We start from the raw sequence: 21,301 nt of genomic DNA, 5'->3' as shown, positions 1-21,301 counted from the left end.
GAAAAAAGTGCAAGCTGGAAGTAAAAGAGAAGTACATTAGAAAAAAAATCACACTAGAAATAAGTCACAAAGTTTTAACTGTGAAGACCATTACAATAACTTCTTAAAGGGAACGTGGCATCTCCTATCTCCTGAAATTGTCAGATTAGAATTTGATGCTTCTGGAAGGGATTCTTTCATTCATCACAGATTGTAATTCCTTAAGATTTGTATCTCTCTTCTTCACTGCCTTCCTTATGAACACTATTCTTGAGGCTTGGGGGATCAATCCTGCAATGATGTGCTGAGTTTCCTGGTCCCAAACAAGTAGGACACTAAGCACTACAAGCACGAGTGGTCCCAGTAAGGGTTGTATTCGCATACCTACAACTCAGCACATGCTAAAGCCCTTTGTGGAATCAAGGCCAAGAGGCTCATGCTTTTGCAAGGTTCAGTTCATTAAAAAAAAATAAAAATCCAACCTGGATCTGATTAAGGAATTCGGTTTTGGTCCAGACGAGGCCACTACTCATTTGCAGTAACTGCCTTTGCATGTCTGAATGAGTGAGCAATACCGCTCATTGGTTTCTGGCCAATGGAGAAGACGAGGGACGTGCCAAATAAGAGCCTTATCTCTATAATTTTCTATTTGCTTCAAGGTTATTGGGAGCCCAGATCTCTGGCCATTTTCCACACTGCAAGAATCCCCGCTCTCCACAAGCAGCGCTGTGTCAGACCAACAGAGTCACAGTTGCAGCCACGCTGTCGATAGAGGGTTCAGGCAACAACATCGGGAGCCTTTCAACAACCTGCCGCTGTTGATAAGAGCTTTCCTTTCGACAAGACGCAAATTGGAACCACATTCCCACCTGAAAGGAAATTCAAGCTCCGACCCAGCTTTATTTCAGCATCCTGGCTGCTCCAGAGACTGACAGCAAGCAATTCCCCTCCTGGAAGCGGGCATTTGTGAGCCTCTGACCCACATGCAGAAGCAAAGGGCACGTTTCTGCTGATAGAAGTCTATTTATTCCCTCAGCCCTGCTCTTTGCTACGGCCATGTCTGCCACAGCTTATCTCTGGGAGAAAGAAGAAGGTACAGAAGGAAATGAGAGAGGGGGAAGCATAAATTTCACAAGGAAATGGCTCTGAAAGGATTGAAAGCTGTGAACAAGTGTGCCAGGCCTCTGAGTCGTTCTGCTGATGAGTGCTTAACACAAGGCAGAGTGCGGGACCAGTGGCATGGTGCACCTGGGGAACCAGGCCCTGAGGCAGGGAGCAGGACACTGCACACAGTCATAGGGTGCTTGGAGGTGAAGGGAAGCAACACAAGGCACCTTTGCCTCCTGAACAGGCAGGACCAGGGCTGTTAGAAGAAGCTGCAAAAGGTGCCACCGATGAGAATCATGCACCATCCATGCAGAAGTCCTTGGCATTAACAGCGTTCAAAGTGTGGGGGGGACTAATTGTAGCTATGTCAGATTCAGGCATGTAGTCTGCACTATTCATCTGTGTCAGCTCTATAGTTTGTGAAGAATGAGAGGTCTCCAGAGGAAAATCCATCTCTCCCAAAGGCATGTCTCTAAGGTAGGTGAGATGAGCTGTTTTCTGAAGATCTCCATCTCTCTAATTCAGGTCTCCTGAATCCCAGCCAAGTTCCTATCCCAGGAAGGGCTTTGACTGGTCAGGCTGGGTTAATGTAGTCTTTCCTAAACTGGGATGAGATTGCAGGGTGGGGAAGAGGAAACTGCTGATTTTGCAGTGCACAGAGCAGCATCTGGCTGAGATGCAGCTCCCCTCTCTAGTCCTAGGAGCCCACTTGCAAGAGCTCCTCTACATGGCACAGGCCTGCAAAGCTGCAGCACGTCCCTCATTTCAGGGCTCAGCCTTAGGGACCTCTGGGTTTGACAAGGAGGAGATGGTGGCTCACATGGCCCAGTAGCTCCAGGGAGGCTACGAAGATGTAAGTAGGAGGCTCAACTTCCAATTGCAGATCAAACGCTTCTGGCCCAGTTTCAGACCCCTCTCTGGATGTGCAATGGGCTAGAGGCCTGGACCCTTGCTTCTCATCCCTATGTCACCCACAGATGAACCACCAAAACCTGGTTAAATCACTTTGCTTCTGTTTCCCTCTGCACTTCAATCTGAGCCAAGACCTTAAAGTGTTACTGTGACATTACTGGTGTTAACTGAAAGTGAAGCATTTCACAGGCTCTCAGATTTGCAGCTCCCAGTTGCCCACATCACTTGAAAAATAGCTTCGTAATGACAAATTTGTCCCTGGAGCCAAGCACCCAAGAGAAGAGAGTTACATTTACTTGTAGCACAGCTGAATGCTGCAGAGAAATCCTAAAATGTAAAGCATCCTTCAGGCCATTAATGGGACATGTTGCTAAAGCCATGTGTCTCCCGGACATGGGGCCGGAGGAGGGGATAGGGCTGGGACAGAAAGGGCCTGGGACTCCCTCACAGAGGAGGTGAGTATTGCTATGATGCAGACTAGGGGAAAGAGGAGGAAAGGAGCTTTCTGCCACAGTGATGTAGCTTGTGTGTCTCCTAGGCATGGCGACGGAGTGCTGGGAAGCAGGCCACGGGGATGGGTTTAGCAGGTAGGTTGGGAACAGGTCAGAAACACATCTCGCACAGCCCAAGGCCCGCTTTCCTGAACAGAACTTCTAGCATATGGGGAACCTTCTTGAACCTCATGGTCAGGCTGAGCTTCCACCGTCCCAAGAGGAGACTGTGTTGGTTCCTGTTCAACTCTCTGCCCTGAAATAGTTCAGGAAAACCCTGTGAGCATCTCACCCCCAAATCCTGCACCCACAGATGTGTCAGTGGCAGAATCAGCACCACCACTCCTTTTCAGACAACTGTAGAATGGTGTAAAAACACAGAATGCTGTAAAAATCAATAACCTTTGAAGCACACCCTCTGAGTAATTACCCCATTCCCATCTAATGACTTAAAGATGTTATATTCCTCTCTGATTTGGCAACAACAAAGATTTCAACCTTATTAAAACCAGCCTGTCAGGAAACTACATGTCATCCTTAAAAAAAAAAAAAAAAAAGAGAGAGAAAAAAAAAGAAATGAAATTCTTTAAAATCCCTGTGAACAATAATTCAAGATACTGTAGCTGAAGAAGGATGATTTGTTGTAGAGTGTCTGGGTGGTCCTGAGGCAGGAGATGACAACATTAGCTCTTTTCTTCGCCCTTTTAAGCAATGCTTTGATGATTCTCTAATATCCTAAGAATATCCTACTACGATTTTGTCCTGGGATGAGGCAATCACAGAGTTGGGATAATGCATCCAAGTTATACCCAGGGCCTCACTCTTGCTAACACTGGATACTTCAGAGCCATTTGTTTCGCCAATCCTATATAGACATCTGAGCCAGGATGTCTTTAAGAGAGTCTAAATATGGATGTGGGTCAAAAACATCCACAAACTCGTGCTCACTCTCTGCACACATCTGGTTGTGTACCTGATTTCTACGTGCAATTATTGCAGTCATAATCATGGTTCAAATAACCAAATACTTATTTCACTGGTCATTGGAAAGATAACGATCGTAGTTATTACAGACAAAATAAGCAAAAATATCAAGGGTGCATACACAGATGAGCTCAGTATTGTAAAAATCTCACTACTAATGTTATCTTCCAAATTTTTGGGGCAACTTGCTGGTATACAAAATACAAAGGGAAACCCAGTGGGTTTTTCATTTGATGGGGCTTGCAGTCAGGTGGTTTTGAATCAAATCCCAAGCATATGCTTTTTGTCCACATTTTGCAAACTAGTTGATCTCACTAAAACAGTCCCCACCAAAACAACTCACATTTTTCAGGTGGTCAAAATCATAATCCACATTTTATGTGTTGGGCTCAACCTTTCAATTAATTAGAAACAGAGTGACGAGGTCTGCCCTCTCCTTTGCAAGCTCAAGTGTTTGTTTGGTATTGTGTGGGCCCTATGGCTCAAATATATTTTGCAGATGCACAGAATTAACCATGCATGTTTAGATGTGCTTGGGGAACACATACATTCATAGAGATGTATATATCTGACCTTGTCACTTTCTTGTTAAACACTGTAAAAGATATTGACTTTCCCCTACAGATTTTAAAATGATTTAAAATAGCCAGTACTGGGGAAATATCTAAAATATCCTGTCAAATTAGGTATTTTCTCCAAGACTGTTCTCTAAGACACACAATTATTTCAGCTAAGAAGATGCCTGTGCAATGTATTAAGGAACAGAACGAACAACCAAAATATAAACCGACTTAAATGGATGTCCAATATACTGCATTTTTCCATTTGATTTTAATTTTCTCTTTCCTTCTCCCTGTTCTTTTTCCATCTCTGTGTAGCAGTTTTTCTCTCCACTTAGTCTGTATCACATTTTTTTTCTCTAATTCACTGGGCTAACTTTCCTAATCACTGCTTGTATTTTTCCAAAGTCTCTCTTAATAAGAATAATTAAGGTTAGGTCAGATCTTTGAACCCGTTATTCAGAGCAGTATTGAATTCAAGCTTGTTCCGTTGAACAAAAGTACTGGCTTCTTTTTCTTTCCAATAAACTCACTCTTGAAATAAAGATGATTTATACGGCATATCTACCGGCAGAAATGCGAAGAACATTAAATTGTTGGATTGACCATGAGGCTTATGCTTCTTTCTGCTTCTTATAAAGCAACTATGGTAATACCAGCCACAGCATAACCTCCTCCTCTCTAAACACCTGCAAAGCAAAGTACCCGCTGGAAGCCTGGAGATGCCACTGCTATCTCACAAAAAGCCCCTCGGTGGCCTGTGGGGCTGGAAGGGCTGTGAAAGCTTTCCCTGCCGGCTGTCACCACCGGGACCCTAAAGCGTGTCCATAGGACTGAGCCAAAGAATTTGTGAGCACGGGCTGCAACCGTTTCTCTCCCTGATAGGGCTCTGTGAGGCGTCCTAGACATTTAGCAGCTCACAAGAAACAGATTTGGCTCCCTCGCTTTCCAACTTGACGGGCTCGTATCGCAGGTATAATGCTCACTTTGTTCAGTTAAGTTATTCAGGAATTGTAAAGAGGAGATGTGAGTGAAACTGGCATTTGGCCTGGCATTTTCATAACTGCAGGAACATGGCTTTTATAGCATTAAAATAATACAAATTAAAATAATTCCTACTTGTCCTTCCTCCCAGGAGCAAGTGGACTTAGACCACAGTTGCCCTTTGGGGTCCAGCTGGGTTTCAGCACACCACGCAGCCCGCGTTGCTGGGAGCGTCGGAGAATCAGATTACCTCTCCTGCTTCATTCTGCAATCAGTCTGCCTTCTACGACAAACCCAGCAGCACAGTATAACCGTGGCTGAACCCACTGCTAGAAAGCAGCTGCCCACCACAACAGTAATGTCATCTTCCTCTCTGTCATACTTTTTTGCACTTAATTTTGTAGGGCTGGAAACTCACTACTCAGAAGGTGAATAGCAGAACCAGAAATAAACTGCAGGTCCCTTGACTGCTTTATCTACGAGATCATGGGGCCTTGAAAACAGTAGTGTTTCTCCACCTTGCAATTTCCCATCTTTAAGGGGAAAAAAAAAAAAAAAACAAACAACAAAACACCAGGATGATGTTGCAAAACTACGAATAAAAACATGACTTTCATATACCATGGGTTGATCACCTGAACATTTATGCTCCTTCCTTGTCATTCAAAACCTTTTTCTTTTCCTTTGGGCTAGCTTTGAAGTTTTGCCAGTGCATTTCAACATTTTTAAAGAGATTTCTTTTTCTTTATGGTAACCCAAGTGCCTCCACTGGGAAATGAAGTCCCCTCTAAAGAAGAGAGTAAATCTCATATTTGTTTATTTGAACAGTACTGCGGGCTTGACATGGTAGATACAAAGTTTGGAGTCTAAATGTGGAGCTGATTCATCCTCATACATGCTTGTTAGTGCTAAAGGAGAACCTCATTTTGCATCAAGTGCTGGGATTTAGGGGGAGGAGGTGCTTTACTATGCACTTCTGCCTTTAAGAAATTCAATTCACCCAGGGCATAAGCCCACTCAGCACTTATCCAAGTGTCTGGAACCGCAGCCAGCCTTGCGAGCTTAACACACGCCACGCTCTCTTCATCCACCCCAAACAGCAGGTAAAAGTGCTACTGTGCATTGAATTTTCTTTGCCTCTTAAGCGAGACAACTTATTTTTCAGCTGAGTGAAAGTGAAGAGTTTTGTAGAGCTATGTTAAAGTGCATTTCAGATTTAGAAGAATTACATTTATTTAAGAGGACTGACTGCGTTTTCCCTTCTTATCTGCTTTATAGGAGAGAGAAATACAGTTTTCTTTTTTTGTTTGTCATAGAGAATATGCCATGAAGAGTCATAGTTAAAGGCTCCAAGAACCCAATCCTCAGAACATCTGGCTAGTGAAAGCCCTGGGTATGGAAAATATAAATGTCAAGGCTCATATTTATGAATTGGAAGGGCCATCACGACATCTGCTAACAAGCTCTCTTCCAGAGTCCATTTGCTGTACATGGTTATTCACAGGCAACAATAAACATGTGCATGGATCACATGCACGGTCTGCCCTTTCTTTCAGTCACCGAAGGAACACACTCTCCAGTAATAACACACAAACGCTCTGTTCTCACAACACAGAAATACAAGTGTTTGCAAACCTCACAGCAAAGCCTCTTGCACATCAGACCACAGTGGGATACACTGCTGGAACAGACTAAAAATAGTCTGAGAAGAAGCCTTGCATTAATATACAAGGCAATTTAGTGCTAACTCTTTCAGTGGACTAAGTCCCCTCCCTCTTTTTTGCCTCTCTCAACAGGAAACAGGTTGTGTTACAGGTCCAGTCCTGAACCCTAATTTTTATTATTGCATGGTTGTGAATGGGACTCTCAGGACTTAAATACGGTCTAATTCATTCAATTGTGGTAGCTTAATATCAACATTAAAACAAGCTGTAGGTAAAATAAACTTACTTCTACATTTATACCCCCGGGCAACTTTCCTCCAGCTTGGTGCCAACTGTAAGTGCATTTCTGACCCCCTGAGAAATAGAGAATTGAATCCAATGCATAAGCATAAAGGTTTGGCTAATGACTTCATTAGTGTAGGTGTCTAGATCACCGTTCACAGGAGCAAAAGTTAAACCTACATTGCATAAAGAGTAGCCCTGAATTTGCTATTTTGACCATACTGGCATCAGGACCTCAATATGGCCATGGTGAATGCAGTCCCCAGCACTCCTGGCATTGGCTGCACTCACAGAGACTGCCCAAGAGGCAGCCAAGTTGTCAAGAGGAGGAAGAGTGTCATGAGAGAGAATATGGATTTCTTTATGACGACTACAAATTTAGCAATGAGTAAATATAGTCAATGTTGCCTGTCTTGCCCAGTCAGCCTTGTGCTTGGGTGCACATGTACCCATGTGAAAAAGGCAGAAAAGCAAAGAAAAAGAAATAACATGGGCCGGATTTACCTTCTAATAAAAAAGATTAAAAAAAAAAAGATACCTAGCCATGCACACTGCCGCAGTTTGGAGTAATTCCAGGTTACGTAAACATGCTAGTCGCTAGTGAGACATGCCCCTGCCCCAAAGAGCTTCCGCTGAAGGTTGTAGGCTCCAAAAGCCCACATTTTCATGGATGTAGATCAATCACAGAGCAAAGTGTGATGCTTGCAGGATCAAAGCCTCTTGAGGGGTGATCTCACAGAGGTGGAGGTAAGGAAGGCCCAGGATGCAGAGATCTGGGGAGGAAGACGGAGATGGTGGAGGCTGATGGCTGCCTTGAGGAGGGATTCTATTTTATTGCTTGGTCCGGGGCCCACACCCGACTGCAAGCAGCTAAACAGGGCAGGTAGAAAAAGTGTAGGAGAAGGGAAGAAAATGTAAGCAGAAAATGGGGAATCGCAGAATGGAAAAATTAACAGGTTACTCAAGATCAAGAGAAGTCCTGGCACTGGGTGCCAGGAAATCAGACCACATCAGCTGAGAAACAGTGGAATAAAAGGGGATGTGCATGACTGAGGAAGTGCTGGTGAGGAGATCATCATAACTCAGCAGCTGCTCGTTCTTGAAATTGAATCCTAAGCAAACATTTTATTTGTGCTACATCAGATAGATCTTAAGTGGCTTAACAACATTGTCAGTGATCAGGCTATGTTCAACCCAGGTCAAAAATACACCAAAACTGTGCAGATACAAATATATAATATGACTTACCTTTATTCAACACATGCCAGTTGAAATGTAGAAAACAAGAAAGGAAGAACTATCTTTTAATAGGTTTCATAAAACATTTTGCATTTTATCCTGATCAGTATCGAGGAGAAAGGGACAGAAAGCATTCTTGGATCTCCAGTGTTGAAAAATACCTCATTGCTCAAAAATCTTCGCTTTTATGTATGTGCTCCAATTTTGTTATTTGCACTTGCACTCATTTAAAAGTAAGGATTTAATACTCACAATGGATTTAAATTTCAAGAAATTCATTAAAATATCTAATGAATTACCAATAAAGAATTTAGTTTCAAGAAAGAAAACTGAAATCTGCACAAATCACCTATTTCAAAGACTTCAGTGTTTTTTATCTCTAATGATTTTATTTTAATGTGTTTATAACTATCACTAAAATAGAGTATATGTACTGCTACATAGTATATTTTATACTGATGATGAGACACTTAAATGATAGTGAACATAAATATGCAAGGCTTTTGCTTATTTTTTTTTTTTTGAAGTTCATCAGTCTGTGTTTGTTTCCTCACCTATTAATTTTATAGAGAACAAAGAAAACTCAGCGGTGTAAACTCAGCAGAATGAAGAAAACAAATATATCTTTTTGTGAATCTTGCAGGTGAAAGTGTTGCTGCATGTCCTTTCAGCCCCATCTGGAGAATAACAAATTCACTCTTTGGCTTTACAAGGTGAAGGAAGTTATCACTCATGGCTAGTTGACAGGGAGAGTCTATTAGCATGGACACGCTAGAGTTTTGGACACAAATGACAAGATTCTCATTCCTTATTGCGATGCATGAGAGAATTCTGTGCTGAGCACACATTTCACAGTTTTAATTAAAACATTCTGTGCACTTTGACCAACCTGTTAATCCAAGAAGTCTGAATAAAAACCATCTAGGGACAGATGATATGTCATCAGTATATCATCTGTTCGAGTCAGGAGATTTACCTCTTATTTATATTGCACTAACTTATTATACTGTGCTGTCACTCTATTTCCACTGGAGGGCTTGTGTACTTAGGGCTGTGCAAAGGGCAGGAGGAGAGAGGTGCCAACACTGGTGCATGTTTAAAGGAGGCATCAAGACATCTGCTCATCTTAAAGGGGGATGAAATGGAAACTAAGAAACTAAAAAGTGAAAAATGCAGCATTCCTCCAGCTTTGCTCTCTCCTCAGGAGGAGCTGAGACCCCCTTCACAGAAGCAAGGCTGAAAGTTTGAGAGAAGCATGAAATGTGAGGAGAGAGGAGAAGGACCAGGTGACATACTGCATCAGTACCCCAAATGTCTTCTTAAGACCCCCTGTATATCCATCTGAGCTCTTGGAAAATTGGGCAAGCTAAGAGCAGATTTTAGGCCAGTTCAGCAGCTTCCTCAGAGTAACTAGGAGACAGAATTTGTCCGTGAGATTTTTTGAGACCACTCTGCATGTTGTCGATGTCTGAGATTTTTTTCTGTTGAATAGATGTTTCTATTCTATGCCCTGGAGATCTGAGGTAATCACTGACAGGGACTGTGATGACGAAAGCTTCCTGAGAATAAAATCCTGCCAGGAGAACTGTGAAGGAAACGGTAGACAGAAGTGCTGGAGAAAAGCCAAAGGGGCACACAACACAGTTAAGGCCCAAACAGCAATGAGACACATGGATGCTCCACCTCTCTATCTTCTTGGAAGGTATAGAACAGGTATAACCTTGGTGACAGAAACCCCAGAGGATTTCCCCATCATGAAGGGAATATCCAGGCCATGCAGAGCGACAAGCTCAGCTCACCAGCCCTGCAGCCAGGACAAGGGGAGAAGTTTAGAGAAGCATGTCCTGCAAAACAGGTGTGACAAGGGAAAGAAGGTTTGAATTCAACATATCTATACTCTTGTTATTGTTGGCTACTGGAATGGTCTCTTTGGGAGACAGGTACTCCATAACAAGTTAAAAAAGATCTTGAATCTACTTTCTAATCCTTGGCCTTTAGACAAGGTTAACCTGAATACTGGGCAAACACAATGGTGGCTAATTTCTCTGCTGAGTGGAGAAGTGAGAAATTTTCTCCCTCCCCTGTATGCAGCAATAGGCAGGCGGTCTTTGAGCAGTATTCTTAGTCAAGAGGCAGTAGAGTTCTTTAAACAAACAAGGCTCCAGTGATGGAAATTTCAAACTCAAAGCAACCATATGGAGGGAAATCATCTGACCACAATTTACCTGTTAGACTTCAAAAGTGTCTAGGTTTCCTCTAAAGAAAAGCAGCCTTTTCTTTAATGAAGTTAAGTACTGTATTTCAGCACTGTGTGTTGTGAAAAGGAAGCAATTTGGATTCATTTACTGAAATTTACCTTTCAGATGCAGTTAAGTGAAATTAAAAGTTTGTCTGAGTTGACAGCGTTCTGTTTTCCATCATGGCATTGTCTTGAAAGAAAGGATAACAGGCTAAGTGCTTAAATTCCATCCAAACTGATAAGGTTCACTCTATACCAGCACATTTTGTGTGGTTTATTGCACATTGTCTCCCTTCATCCATCACTGGCATAACGTTTTTGCCTAAAGTAACCATTGCTTCTAAAAGAAATTGATATTTGTGATGTTATTGCATTAATCTGAGGTTGAATAGTCAGCACCAGGCTATCAGAGAAATGCCACTTCCAACTACAAGAGGAATTCATTTCATTTTCCACTAATGGTAGGCTTTGCAGGGCCAAACTTAAATCTCGGATAAGAATTTCTTTTTCTGTCCTCTGATCACAGCTCTTTTCCTTGAACCTCTTTTCTCTGCAAGTAAAGCTTCTGTGTGCCATCAGTACCTTCCTAAATGCCATCTCTGCGCAGATCTCTTCCTCAGTAGTAGGAATTAACCCAGGTTCACCCCTTGTGCCCTCTCTATTCTTTCTTCTCACCACTTCATTTCTCCCTTTCACATGCCACAGAGGCCAGAGGTCCTTTCAACCCTCACATCTCCTAAAATATCCTCCCAACTACTAACTCTCCTCCTTCTCTTTTTCCAAGAAGCTTTTTTGCTGTCCTGCCATAGAGTCCATGGGAGCTCCAATGCTCCCACTCCATTTGGGAGAGGTGCTCTGTTGTTTGGGTTATTTTTTGCTTGTACTCTCAAACAGCTTGCCCAATAGAACTAAGGTGTGAAACTGATTTGGCCTTCACTCATTACTTAGAAATGTCATGGATATGTCTCCGTTCTTTCAATTTACTTAACAGCTCATCATAAAACTTCAGTGAATGATCTGTAATTAATTACGTATATTACAAGGAGAAGCTTAGCTAACACAGCGTCAACAGGAACAATAATACACACTGTATTCCAGGCTGCTGCCTTCCAGCTCAAGGATTTTGCCTGCTCTCCCTTCTGTCACCGTTGGCTTTGGCTATGGGAGCTAGCTAGTGTTTTAGTTTTGTCTAAGTCCAAGTTCCTCACAGACTCTCCAGGTCTGAACATTTCTGCAAAAGCAAATAGTTAAGAAAATGTCTCACTACTTGAAATCACCATTTCATTTTTGACAAATAATTTCAAACACAAACTATAGCCAGGCAGGACATTTTTATGTTGTTTAGATTTTGGGAGGAGGAGGCAGAAGGGAGAGGAAACCACACATTTCATCAGCATTTTTTATTTTTTTAATAGCCTTCACTGAATTGTTCAGTGTAGCTGTTCACCCAGGAGATCAGCAAATCTTAGTGCTGTCAGAGACAGGGAGAAGACAGAGCAGACTTCTCATCCTCCACAGTGGTACTAACCTTCAAGCACACAAATCTAAACACAGTTCACCCAGAGGTGCCAACTCAAATGCCTCAGCTGTTAAGACAGAACAAAAGGGAAAGGAAAGGACAATCTCCAAGGTATAACTGAAAGTAAATACTAATAATGATGACATTTAATGATGACTCATTTTTCATGAGACCATTTCAGATTGTAGCTATAACCTCGGAGCAGACCAGAAAGACTGTGTGAGCTGAAGTCTTAGTGGAAACATTAATTATGGATTTCCTGGCTTTTATAGGTTGGAGTCAGACCTTTGATGTTCCTTTAAGATTGTTCTCCTGTGTTCACTTCCTTTGTTTCTGTGTTGGTAGCTTAAAAAAACACCTTTAGATTTCCATGGGAGTGTATGAGACAGCCTGGTAATCCATAGTCCATAAAAGCCCTGCAATTCATGGCTCAAAAAGTCCTCTAATCCACAGTCAATAAAGCTTTGGAAAAGAGCTGTATGAACCACAGTGATTTCACAGTTCAATGAGGTTCATACAAGAATCAATATTCTGGTTCAAATTCACCTGGATTTGTCCTCCACCTGTATACTTCTCCTTGACTTTCCAGATTGAAAGGTAGCTGAAACAGCTGAGTTTTGAAGACCTCGCATGGGAAGAATGATTTTTGTACAGTTTACACCAGCCCCCCCCCCCTCGTAATAATGACCCAAATCCCTCTACACTTGATGCTCTACTTCATTTCAAACATGGACTAGTCAAGTTCAGGTGATTTAGGAAACATCTATGAATTGGAAGAAGAACTCTTTGGAAATACTGGGCCATATCCCGGAATAGGACAATATCCATGCAGCTCTGTTCATCTAGCTTGTCTTTCCATATTGAATGTGAAGGCCTGCAACTGGAACACATGCAAATGCACAGTGGATTGCAGGATAAGCCAGAGCGCAAACTTCTAGCGCATCGCTTACCATCCAAGAAAGATGTGTGTTTACAGTCCCACTGCTGCGTACCAGGACAGCATTGTGGGGTAAGCAACACAATGCGAGTTCACACGCTTCTCTCCTGCACAGGTAACGTCCTCCTTTGTCTGTGTCATTAGTCATCTTAGCTGTATCTTCCCAAGACTGACCATGCTACGAAGTCTGGTGACATGCACAGATCTCTGCTCTATCCTTGCCAGTCAGAAAGAGACCAGTTAGGGAGTATACACAGTTCAGTGCCTTGTGCAAGGTCCAGCTTGCAATTAATCCTGATGAAATGCAATCGCCAAAAACAGCTGGTTTATGAAAATTGAGACCTCATCCAATTTATGGGGAAACCAGAGCTGGTTGTGAGTCTCTGATTTTAGCTGAATGGTTTATAATTTTTGTTTTGTTTGGTTTTGTTTCCAGGAAAACACCAGAAGTTACTTCAGAATTGTATAAGCACTAAAACCATCTGAAAGCACTAATGCAGGCTTCCTTTCTTCCAGCCTTTCCTCATTTCTAGGGCTCTCATCTCCCACTAGTATCTCCCTGGGATCTTTCAGCAAGGCAAGCAACACACATAGTATGGTTCATCACTAGCTTGAAGGGAGCAGAAACTGATGTTTCCCCATGTCAATCTCTGTTCTTACTGATGGAAGTAAACAGATAAAAGGTTTTCATTCAGGTAAGATCCCAAAGGAGTACAAATCAAAAATAATTTAATTATAACCTGCTTTTAAAGACTTTTCCTAGGAACATTTCATATTGAAATAAAAATAAAAGACCCAGAAAAATATGCAAGTACCATTTCTTTAAGCTCCCAGCTGCGTAGTTCCACAACCGTATTATATCAGACCTCGTATCTTCTCTGGATAGACAAGATGGGACAGGAGGAATGTGGCTAAAGGCCAGACTCCCATCAGATCGGACTATTTAAAAGCCTTACTTGCATTATAAATACTGTGAGCTGGGCCAGACACTGCTGTGAAATGCTGGGGCATCATGCAACACTATGATTTGGAATCCCCTAGATGGGAGAAGGAAAGAAAAGTCCCTCATCCCTGAGGCAGTGAACTATGAAGGAGAAAACACCTTTTAACTCATGGTTTTAGGTCTTCCGGGGGAAGGATCCAATCACAGAACAAAATTTTAGAAGAGAACACATGAATTCAGAATCTGACTCTTCTTACCAAAGCTGGAATTAACCTCAGAAAAAGCCTTACTATATTAAAATTAATACACACCACTGTAATAATACACACCAAATACACACAACAAAAAAGAATACAATAAACTACAATGCCAATAAAGCAACACCCCTTTTAATAAAAAATATAATGAAAAAAATCCTGGAATACAAATAAATAGAGAGTTCTTTCCACAGCAAAGGGAGAAACCTCTAAGAGACTTGGACTCATTTTACTTGCAAAACGTTTAGATGCTATGAAAATGAGAGTAAGAATAAAGTTGAAGAGAGATAATAATTACATGCATTAGTAAGTAGTGAGTTTCCAACTGATTACTTTAATTCTTTTGCTTGTTAGTAGACCTATAAACACCTTGGCTGTTATCTTACCTTGTCCGTGACTTTGCCTGGATAACTGCACTTAGCGCTTACCTGATTTTTGAGAGTGATAATACACAAGCATCCTAGAGGTACACTTCAAGACCACCAGTCAAACATGAAGGCTCAGATTCATCATCTTTCTCTAATACTCAACAGAAGTTTTTAACCTCAGACCAAGATCTGAACCGCCATGAAAATGTGCCTATCCCTGTTCTCTTCACATACAGGCCTGAATTAAATACTTCATTTTGGCCAGGATAAGTTCATTCTTTGGCAAATAGATGTCATATTGCTGCTACCTATCTGATGTAGAGAATAAAAATGAACAAGTCGAATGGTGAGTTAAGAGAGATTTTGCAAAACAGCTCTAATTAACACATACTCTATAATGTGACCTAATGTGACCTTATCTAAAGGTCATTTTACAGTGTAGGAAGAAGACTAAAAGCTGGGACACAGGAGTTCAATACTTGGTGATATCAGAAGTTTTATCCATGACCTTAGCTTTAATCTGCCCTTGCTTGAGTTTCCCAAGTGCAGACATAGTAATCAGTAGTTCCTCTCTCCAGGGTGTACTCTGATTCTTACATGTGACATGTCCTAACACTGCTGCAACAAGATGTAGATATAGTTAGATGGACAGATAGACAGACATAAAGACATATGCGCACACACACAAACCTAACACTCAGAATGCCTCAATTTGACTTGTTTTCAAGGCACTGGTGCTGTCCAAAATGTTAGAAAATATCAATACCAGAATACAGGTAGGAAGATACAAGTCAAAAATGCCAGAATATGAAGAGCTCCTAGAAATATTCCAAATGGTTGGAAAAATTGGTCTTTGGTCTGAAGGCTGACAGTAAAGATCAGAAAATAATTTTTGGAAGAAAGAGGGCAAACGTGGAGTATTTTCCCTTATCATTTTTTCTATTTTCACTCTGCTAATCCTTTGGTTTTGAATATTGAAAATATTCTGAGCTATAGTTTTCTTTCTCTTTTCTGTTTGGTCAGATTTGTCTATGAGCCTTCCTCCTAGTTCTTCCTTATGCTCCAAAAACATTAGCTCACTCTCTGTCTCTGCCATTCAGCCTTATTCCAACTCCTCCTCCTGGTCTAATTAACTGGGAGCTGTAAAGAGCAATTAGTCATGAGATAGCAGGAAAAGGGGGAGAGAAACCATTAAAGTTATGACTCACCTGTCTTCTATCCGAACCCAAAGGTCATTGAACTGCCTCTGGCGATGATGCTTGTGCTGCTTTTTGTGCCATTTCTTTTGCCTGCCAAACTCTTCCAGCTGGCTGATGCTGTCTGGCAGCAGGAGGTGAGGAGATAGGCTGTCTTCTTCATCTATCTGCAGGGGCTTCAGGGAAGGAGATGTCAGTGGAACCTGTTCAGAAAACTGGACAGCGGGCAGGGCAGTTGCAGAAGACCCCTCTAAGGCAGGGCTTGTCTTTGTCGTCTTTGAACTGTAAGATACAACATTGAAAGATTCGATACAGAAACGGGTGATTGTGCTAAGAAAAGGTGGAAGTAGAGGACTGTGCTACTTCATGGGTGTTGCAAGCTTCTAAGAAGGTGTACAAGGAGAAAGGCTTTGAGGGCAGTGACCAAACACAATAGGGCCTTTTCCTACAAACTATCAAGTGGATGTCAAACTGACAAAGGGTGAAGAGAGAGATGATACACTATTGCCCTTTCCTGGCATTTTAATTATTTCTTACAGGCTTTAGAGACTGCTGGTCATGCTCAAAATCACCTCACATTTTGACCTGAAAGTTAAATGAGAAAACCAGGTTTATCAGTGAGGAAAATAGATTATCAACTAATGAATATCTTAGCTGAAGTTGAACATATATTAATGGGATAACACAGGTTCCCTTCTTTGATTTTTCAATTTGGGATAACTTCTCTGTAAAACAAGCAATTTCCCTGGCTGCAATAGTAACTATGCTTCCTCATCTGAGTTAGGAAAAGTGATGGGGATGATCCGAATGATGACAGCAGCACAGTCTAACAGGCAGGATGCTGGGATGGTATGTGTGAGATCTCAACTCCAATAATTTTGTATAACGGAGAAGTTAGGCAAGAAAGGGGGTAAATGACCTGTCCAAGGCCATTTTGAAACAATATTCCCAGTGCTCTTCACTCTTTCTGTTTGAAATACTACCATCTCTTGCATTTGATTGGAACTCTGCAGAAAAAGGCCTTTTATTGTTTTCGTCTTCTAGAGTTTCATTATTTTTTGAAATAGGCAATACAAACCCTCATTTGATATGTGGCCCTTTTACCTTATGTTAGTGTGCTAGGAAGTCTCAAATAAAATCCTAATAAAGCAGCACTGACACAAAGTGATTTTTTCCCCCTAAGTTTAGTAGAAATTCCTGTTTGCTCTGACTTTGAATCTTATCTTGACTGCAAGAGAGGAACTTTTTCTGTCTCTGGGATGGTCCAATGACTTGTAGGTAAAGCAAATGAAAGAGAGTTAATAGTGAATGTAAAGCTGTGGTCTGCAAAACTATTTCTATTATATGGATGCTATGACTTTTATGATAGAAACAATTAAAGCCACATGAAAAGTTTTGCCTCCTGAGTGAAACCAGTAGGATATTTTAATGAAAAAGTAATAAAAAATCCCAAACTTCATTGGTGACAATGTACAAAATGTGCTGCAAGTAAAACCACAGGTTTCATTTATGGAACATTTTGTTCTCTTCCAAAAAAGTCACATCTACTACTAATGGTAGGATTTTTTTTTTCTTTTTTAAGTCTATTACAATAGTACTCAAGATGGTCATCTTTGTTTTTACTGCCTGATGTTTTACATAAGGGTTCTTCCAACAGCTACTGAGTATTAACTGTCACTACCATGAGACCTTCTGGCAAAAACTACCGTAACATTGCCCTAGCCAACACTAATTTTGTTCTTCAGCAATCATCTGATAGATACAAAAGACAAAGACACTTTTTGAAAACTAATTCTAAAATTCTCCAAGGTTGCTTTCATTAAAAAAAGAAAAAAGAATATTTCTCCTCTTTTCCCCAGCATTCAGACAGTCAGTGAGTCAGTTCCTAACATACATGCTCTTTCCATGCTGTATTTCATACCACAAAAAGATCTACTGGTTCTAGATATTTTTCCTCAATAAGACTTTGCTCTGTCATTTGTTGAGGATGAGTTTTCTTCAGTGCAGCAGCTTTCTTTGAAAGATTTAGGAGCTCTCTAAAGCTTTCAAAAGTTCTTCATAAGCTGTAGGAAACAGAGAACAACCCTTCTGGTCATGGCTGAAGCAAAGCCATCTCCAGGTTCATGTAAATGGAAAGGCTCTTGTGGATTTTCAGTGAATGGGTCCCTCAGGCCACAGTGGACAGCTGTTAATTTTTAGCCATTTACAAGCCAGGCTTATAGATCAGTGAATTACCAATTTGCAAATGCAGCCATTTAGTGGCCTGGTGGATACCAAGGTACAAACTTGGTTATCATGGTTTAGGCAAGTATGAAGAAACTGGATCAACCGCCTACAAATATAATGTAGATAACTGTACTGGCAGCAAAAAAGCCCTTATTGCCTCCTGCACTTCTGCCAAAGCAACAGGAATACAGGCTGGATGCTACTGCCCAAAGACAGCTTGCACTGGCCCTACTGCAGGTGCTTCTGCTTTTCACTCCACTGTGTGCTGCGAACTTGCCCACACCTGCCTGCAACCTCACTGTCCATGCCAACCTGAAATGACACGCAGTGCGATGGTCCCAACTGAAATTGAGCTATTGCAAGAGTTTTGTTTCCACTGCAACTTCCTCTCTATCTCACTAGAATTGGGCCTCATGTTCTGATCAGTCAGCAGCAGTGTTGCCTCAGTAATTCCCTGAGATGCTAAATGCAGGAGTAGCCCCCATTTCTGTTCACATCTGCCAGCTCAAGGCTGGGGCTGCCACTTGGTTCCTTGAATGCTCTCAGAGACATCTGAACACATAATTTCCACCTTTTAACACCTATTTTTTTGTTACACGTGTTTACCTTGCTCTGAACTCCTAGTACACTGGAACCAGTAGAGAGGTGATTTTATGGGCTGAGATTTTAGAAACCACTTAAGAGGACTGGCAGTTCATTTCTTATTAAAATTAATGAGTTTGGGCATCAAAATCCCAGTGGTAGCTTTGAAAGCTTCTGGCTTAATTGTTTCCACTACCATCGCATGAGCCACAGGTTGTAAACTCGATATTTCAGAACATTCTTTGGGAAGAGAATAAATAAACACTAAAGAAATGTTAAAATGTTGTAACCTAAAGAGGGCTATAAACTAACCACTTGCACTTTAGAGTCTGGCACATAGGGAATTGCTCCATTGTGGCAGCTGTATATTACATGCATACAAACATATATATATATGTATAAAAATATATATATTATTTTTTGTATATTACATGTGGTACTAACATCTGTAGATTCAGTATCTCTTTCTAAGAAATGAAAACACAATCATGCACACTGTGTCCAGGAAGAAGAAGAAGAAAAAAAAAAGTCAGATACCATGACAGTAACAAAAAGCCAGGCATCAAGTTTTAGAAATATGAGTAAATTTTTTTATATTGATGTAATAAAATATAGAGCTCTCAGTATGCCCAAATCTGATCATCACCTTACAGATGGTCTACCAGAAATAAAAACAAAACTTTGTCTCCAATAAAGTATGGATATTTAATTCAAATACATTTTAAGAATGTGCAGAGCCATTTTAATTCAAAGCACAATAGATTTCATATCAGCAAAAGAAAAATATTTTCATTATTACTATCAATAATGCAACTTTTCCATTGATTTCCATAAATTTAAGATTATTACATTTACGGAGGGCCTAAATTTATTCATATTCTGCCAAAAGACAAAAAAACCCTCACCAACAATAGGGTACCTGGACAAGAGATCTCCTCCTCCTCGGTTGGAGACTTACCATTAGATTCATGGATCATGTCATGAATTCTTTTGTGTCTTTCCTTCTGGTTTCAATGAGCTGCATTAGCATAGCTGCACTTTATGAAACCACGTGAATATAATATGCTTCTTTTGACTACTCCACTACTACCGAGACTGGTTTTCAAGACATATAGTTATTTTTAGAGCCAGCGAAAAAGCAGGGCTAGTTTTCAGTTTGTCAGGCCACAATGACTTTTCTCAAGAAAAAGCGAGAAAGTACCACTCAAATGTCTTGGTCTACACAAAGATCTCAGGCACTTTTCATGAATAACTAGATACAACTCCAGGCTTAGAGTTTCTACACATTTTTAAATCTGTCATTCCCTCATGGGATGGTCTTTGAGAAACTGAAACTATTTCAGGCCCAGGTTTTTCTCATATTTGACTTTAATTTCCTTCCCTTGGATGATGAGTTTGCAAAACAAGTCCTCTGAAATCATACAGTCCAAATAAGAAAACCTGCAAGTCTGAGCAAATTTCTTATGTAGCTTTGTCCTAAGGAAGAGAAAATACAGTGATTTTTGAACAAAAACTGTTATTCTTACTAATTCTTGTAAGTGATTAATCCACAGAAAAATACCTTTGTGGCTTTGTTTCATTTCTAGTAGATTTGCCATCTTTCTCTAATTCTTTTAATTAAAAGAACACAACAAAACATGCAAGCAGTTTACCTTCCATTACACGGTCTAAGTAATCCTAAGGCTCTCTTCCTTAGGATTTCTAGTGTCTCTATGTGTTGTCACTGACAACAGAAATTTGAATCATGATCAGTATTTGCTAGGCTTATAGAGTGGTTCTGGTCAGAAAAATCAAATTATCAACATGAAGTCCTGTAGCAGCTTCTTTGGTAATTCCCAGGCCTTAAATTGCTTGGATCACATTTTTAGCCAATCCCAAACCACCTGGGAATCCAGCTATGTTTCCCCCTACCACTGGGCCAGCATTGCTACCCTTCAGAGTAGGTACTCAATTTCTGCAGCTGGGCAGGCTGTTTCTGCCCTGGGGCTCTGGCAATGGATGGAGATGACCTCCTGCACAGGGCGAACCAGAGGATTCATGAGCTATTCCTGCTGCAAATGGCCTTTACAAAGAGCCCGTCTCTCTCCACTGGCTGAGAAAGATGTCTATAGTTGAGTGGGGTTAATACTACATCTTGCACTGCACCTTGTTCCCAGCAATAAGGATTTTTACATTAATTACTTGACAATTGTCTTAGGAGACCATCAGGCAAAGCAGACTCCAGCTAATATCCACTGCCCACTGACTCTTCTGGATTAGCATGAACGATGTTTGGGGACAAGTCCCACTCTCTTGCAGTTCACCAATAAACCTCCTTCTGGCTTCAACAGGGCCAGGAATTTGTCCTTACTTTAGCTTGTAAGGGAGAAAATGCTATTCAGAGACCTGTACAGAAATATCTCCTTTTAAAACCAACTCAGTTCAACTCCTGTAAAATAACAACAGGGAACCTGTTCCACAAGGTGATGCTTTTTAAGCACTTTGCTGGCCATATTCATCTTACACACAACTAAGTCTTCAGTCTATTTTTCAGCTGCTTTGTGGTAGTTTTTCTATTCCCTCAGATATATACAGAATCTTTTAAAATGCAAGTTTGCCAATTTCTTATTTGCATCTTGTGTTTGTAGTTTGCGCAATGGAAAAGTTTTGTTCACAAGACTGCCATGTTTTCCACACGCTTCCAAATACAGCAACGAGGCTGCAGTTTTTCCTTCACTCCTTATTTGAATTTTCAAAGCTGTCAGACAAGGAGAGATTTTGTCTCATCAAGAGACAAGCTGTGGTGATAGCAAGGAATGTGCAATGTGGCAGCTTTATCCTTATGCCACCGTT

General features: G+C 41.0%; 1 protein-coding gene across 1 annotated transcript in view; it reads right to left on the bottom strand.

Moving 5' to 3' along the window:
• The window catches only part of TRABD2B (TraB domain containing 2B), a 303,657-nt gene that overhangs the window by 11,533 nt on the left and 270,823 nt on the right, over positions 1-21,301 (bottom strand). Inside the window, exon 6 of the mRNA XM_062581898.1 lies at positions 15,674-15,943. Coding sequence (XP_062437882.1) covers positions 15,674-15,943 — 270 coding nt within the window. The remainder of the gene's footprint in view (positions 1-15,673; positions 15,944-21,301) is intronic.

This window comes from Rhea pennata, chromosome 8 (assembly GCF_028389875.1).
Source record: "Rhea pennata isolate bPtePen1 chromosome 8, bPtePen1.pri, whole genome shotgun sequence".
In the NCBI taxonomy this organism is placed as follows: domain Eukaryota; kingdom Metazoa; phylum Chordata; class Aves; order Rheiformes; family Rheidae; genus Rhea; species Rhea pennata.
Note: the sequence above shows the minus strand (reverse complement) of the source record. Positions and strands in the feature narration are given on the sequence as shown.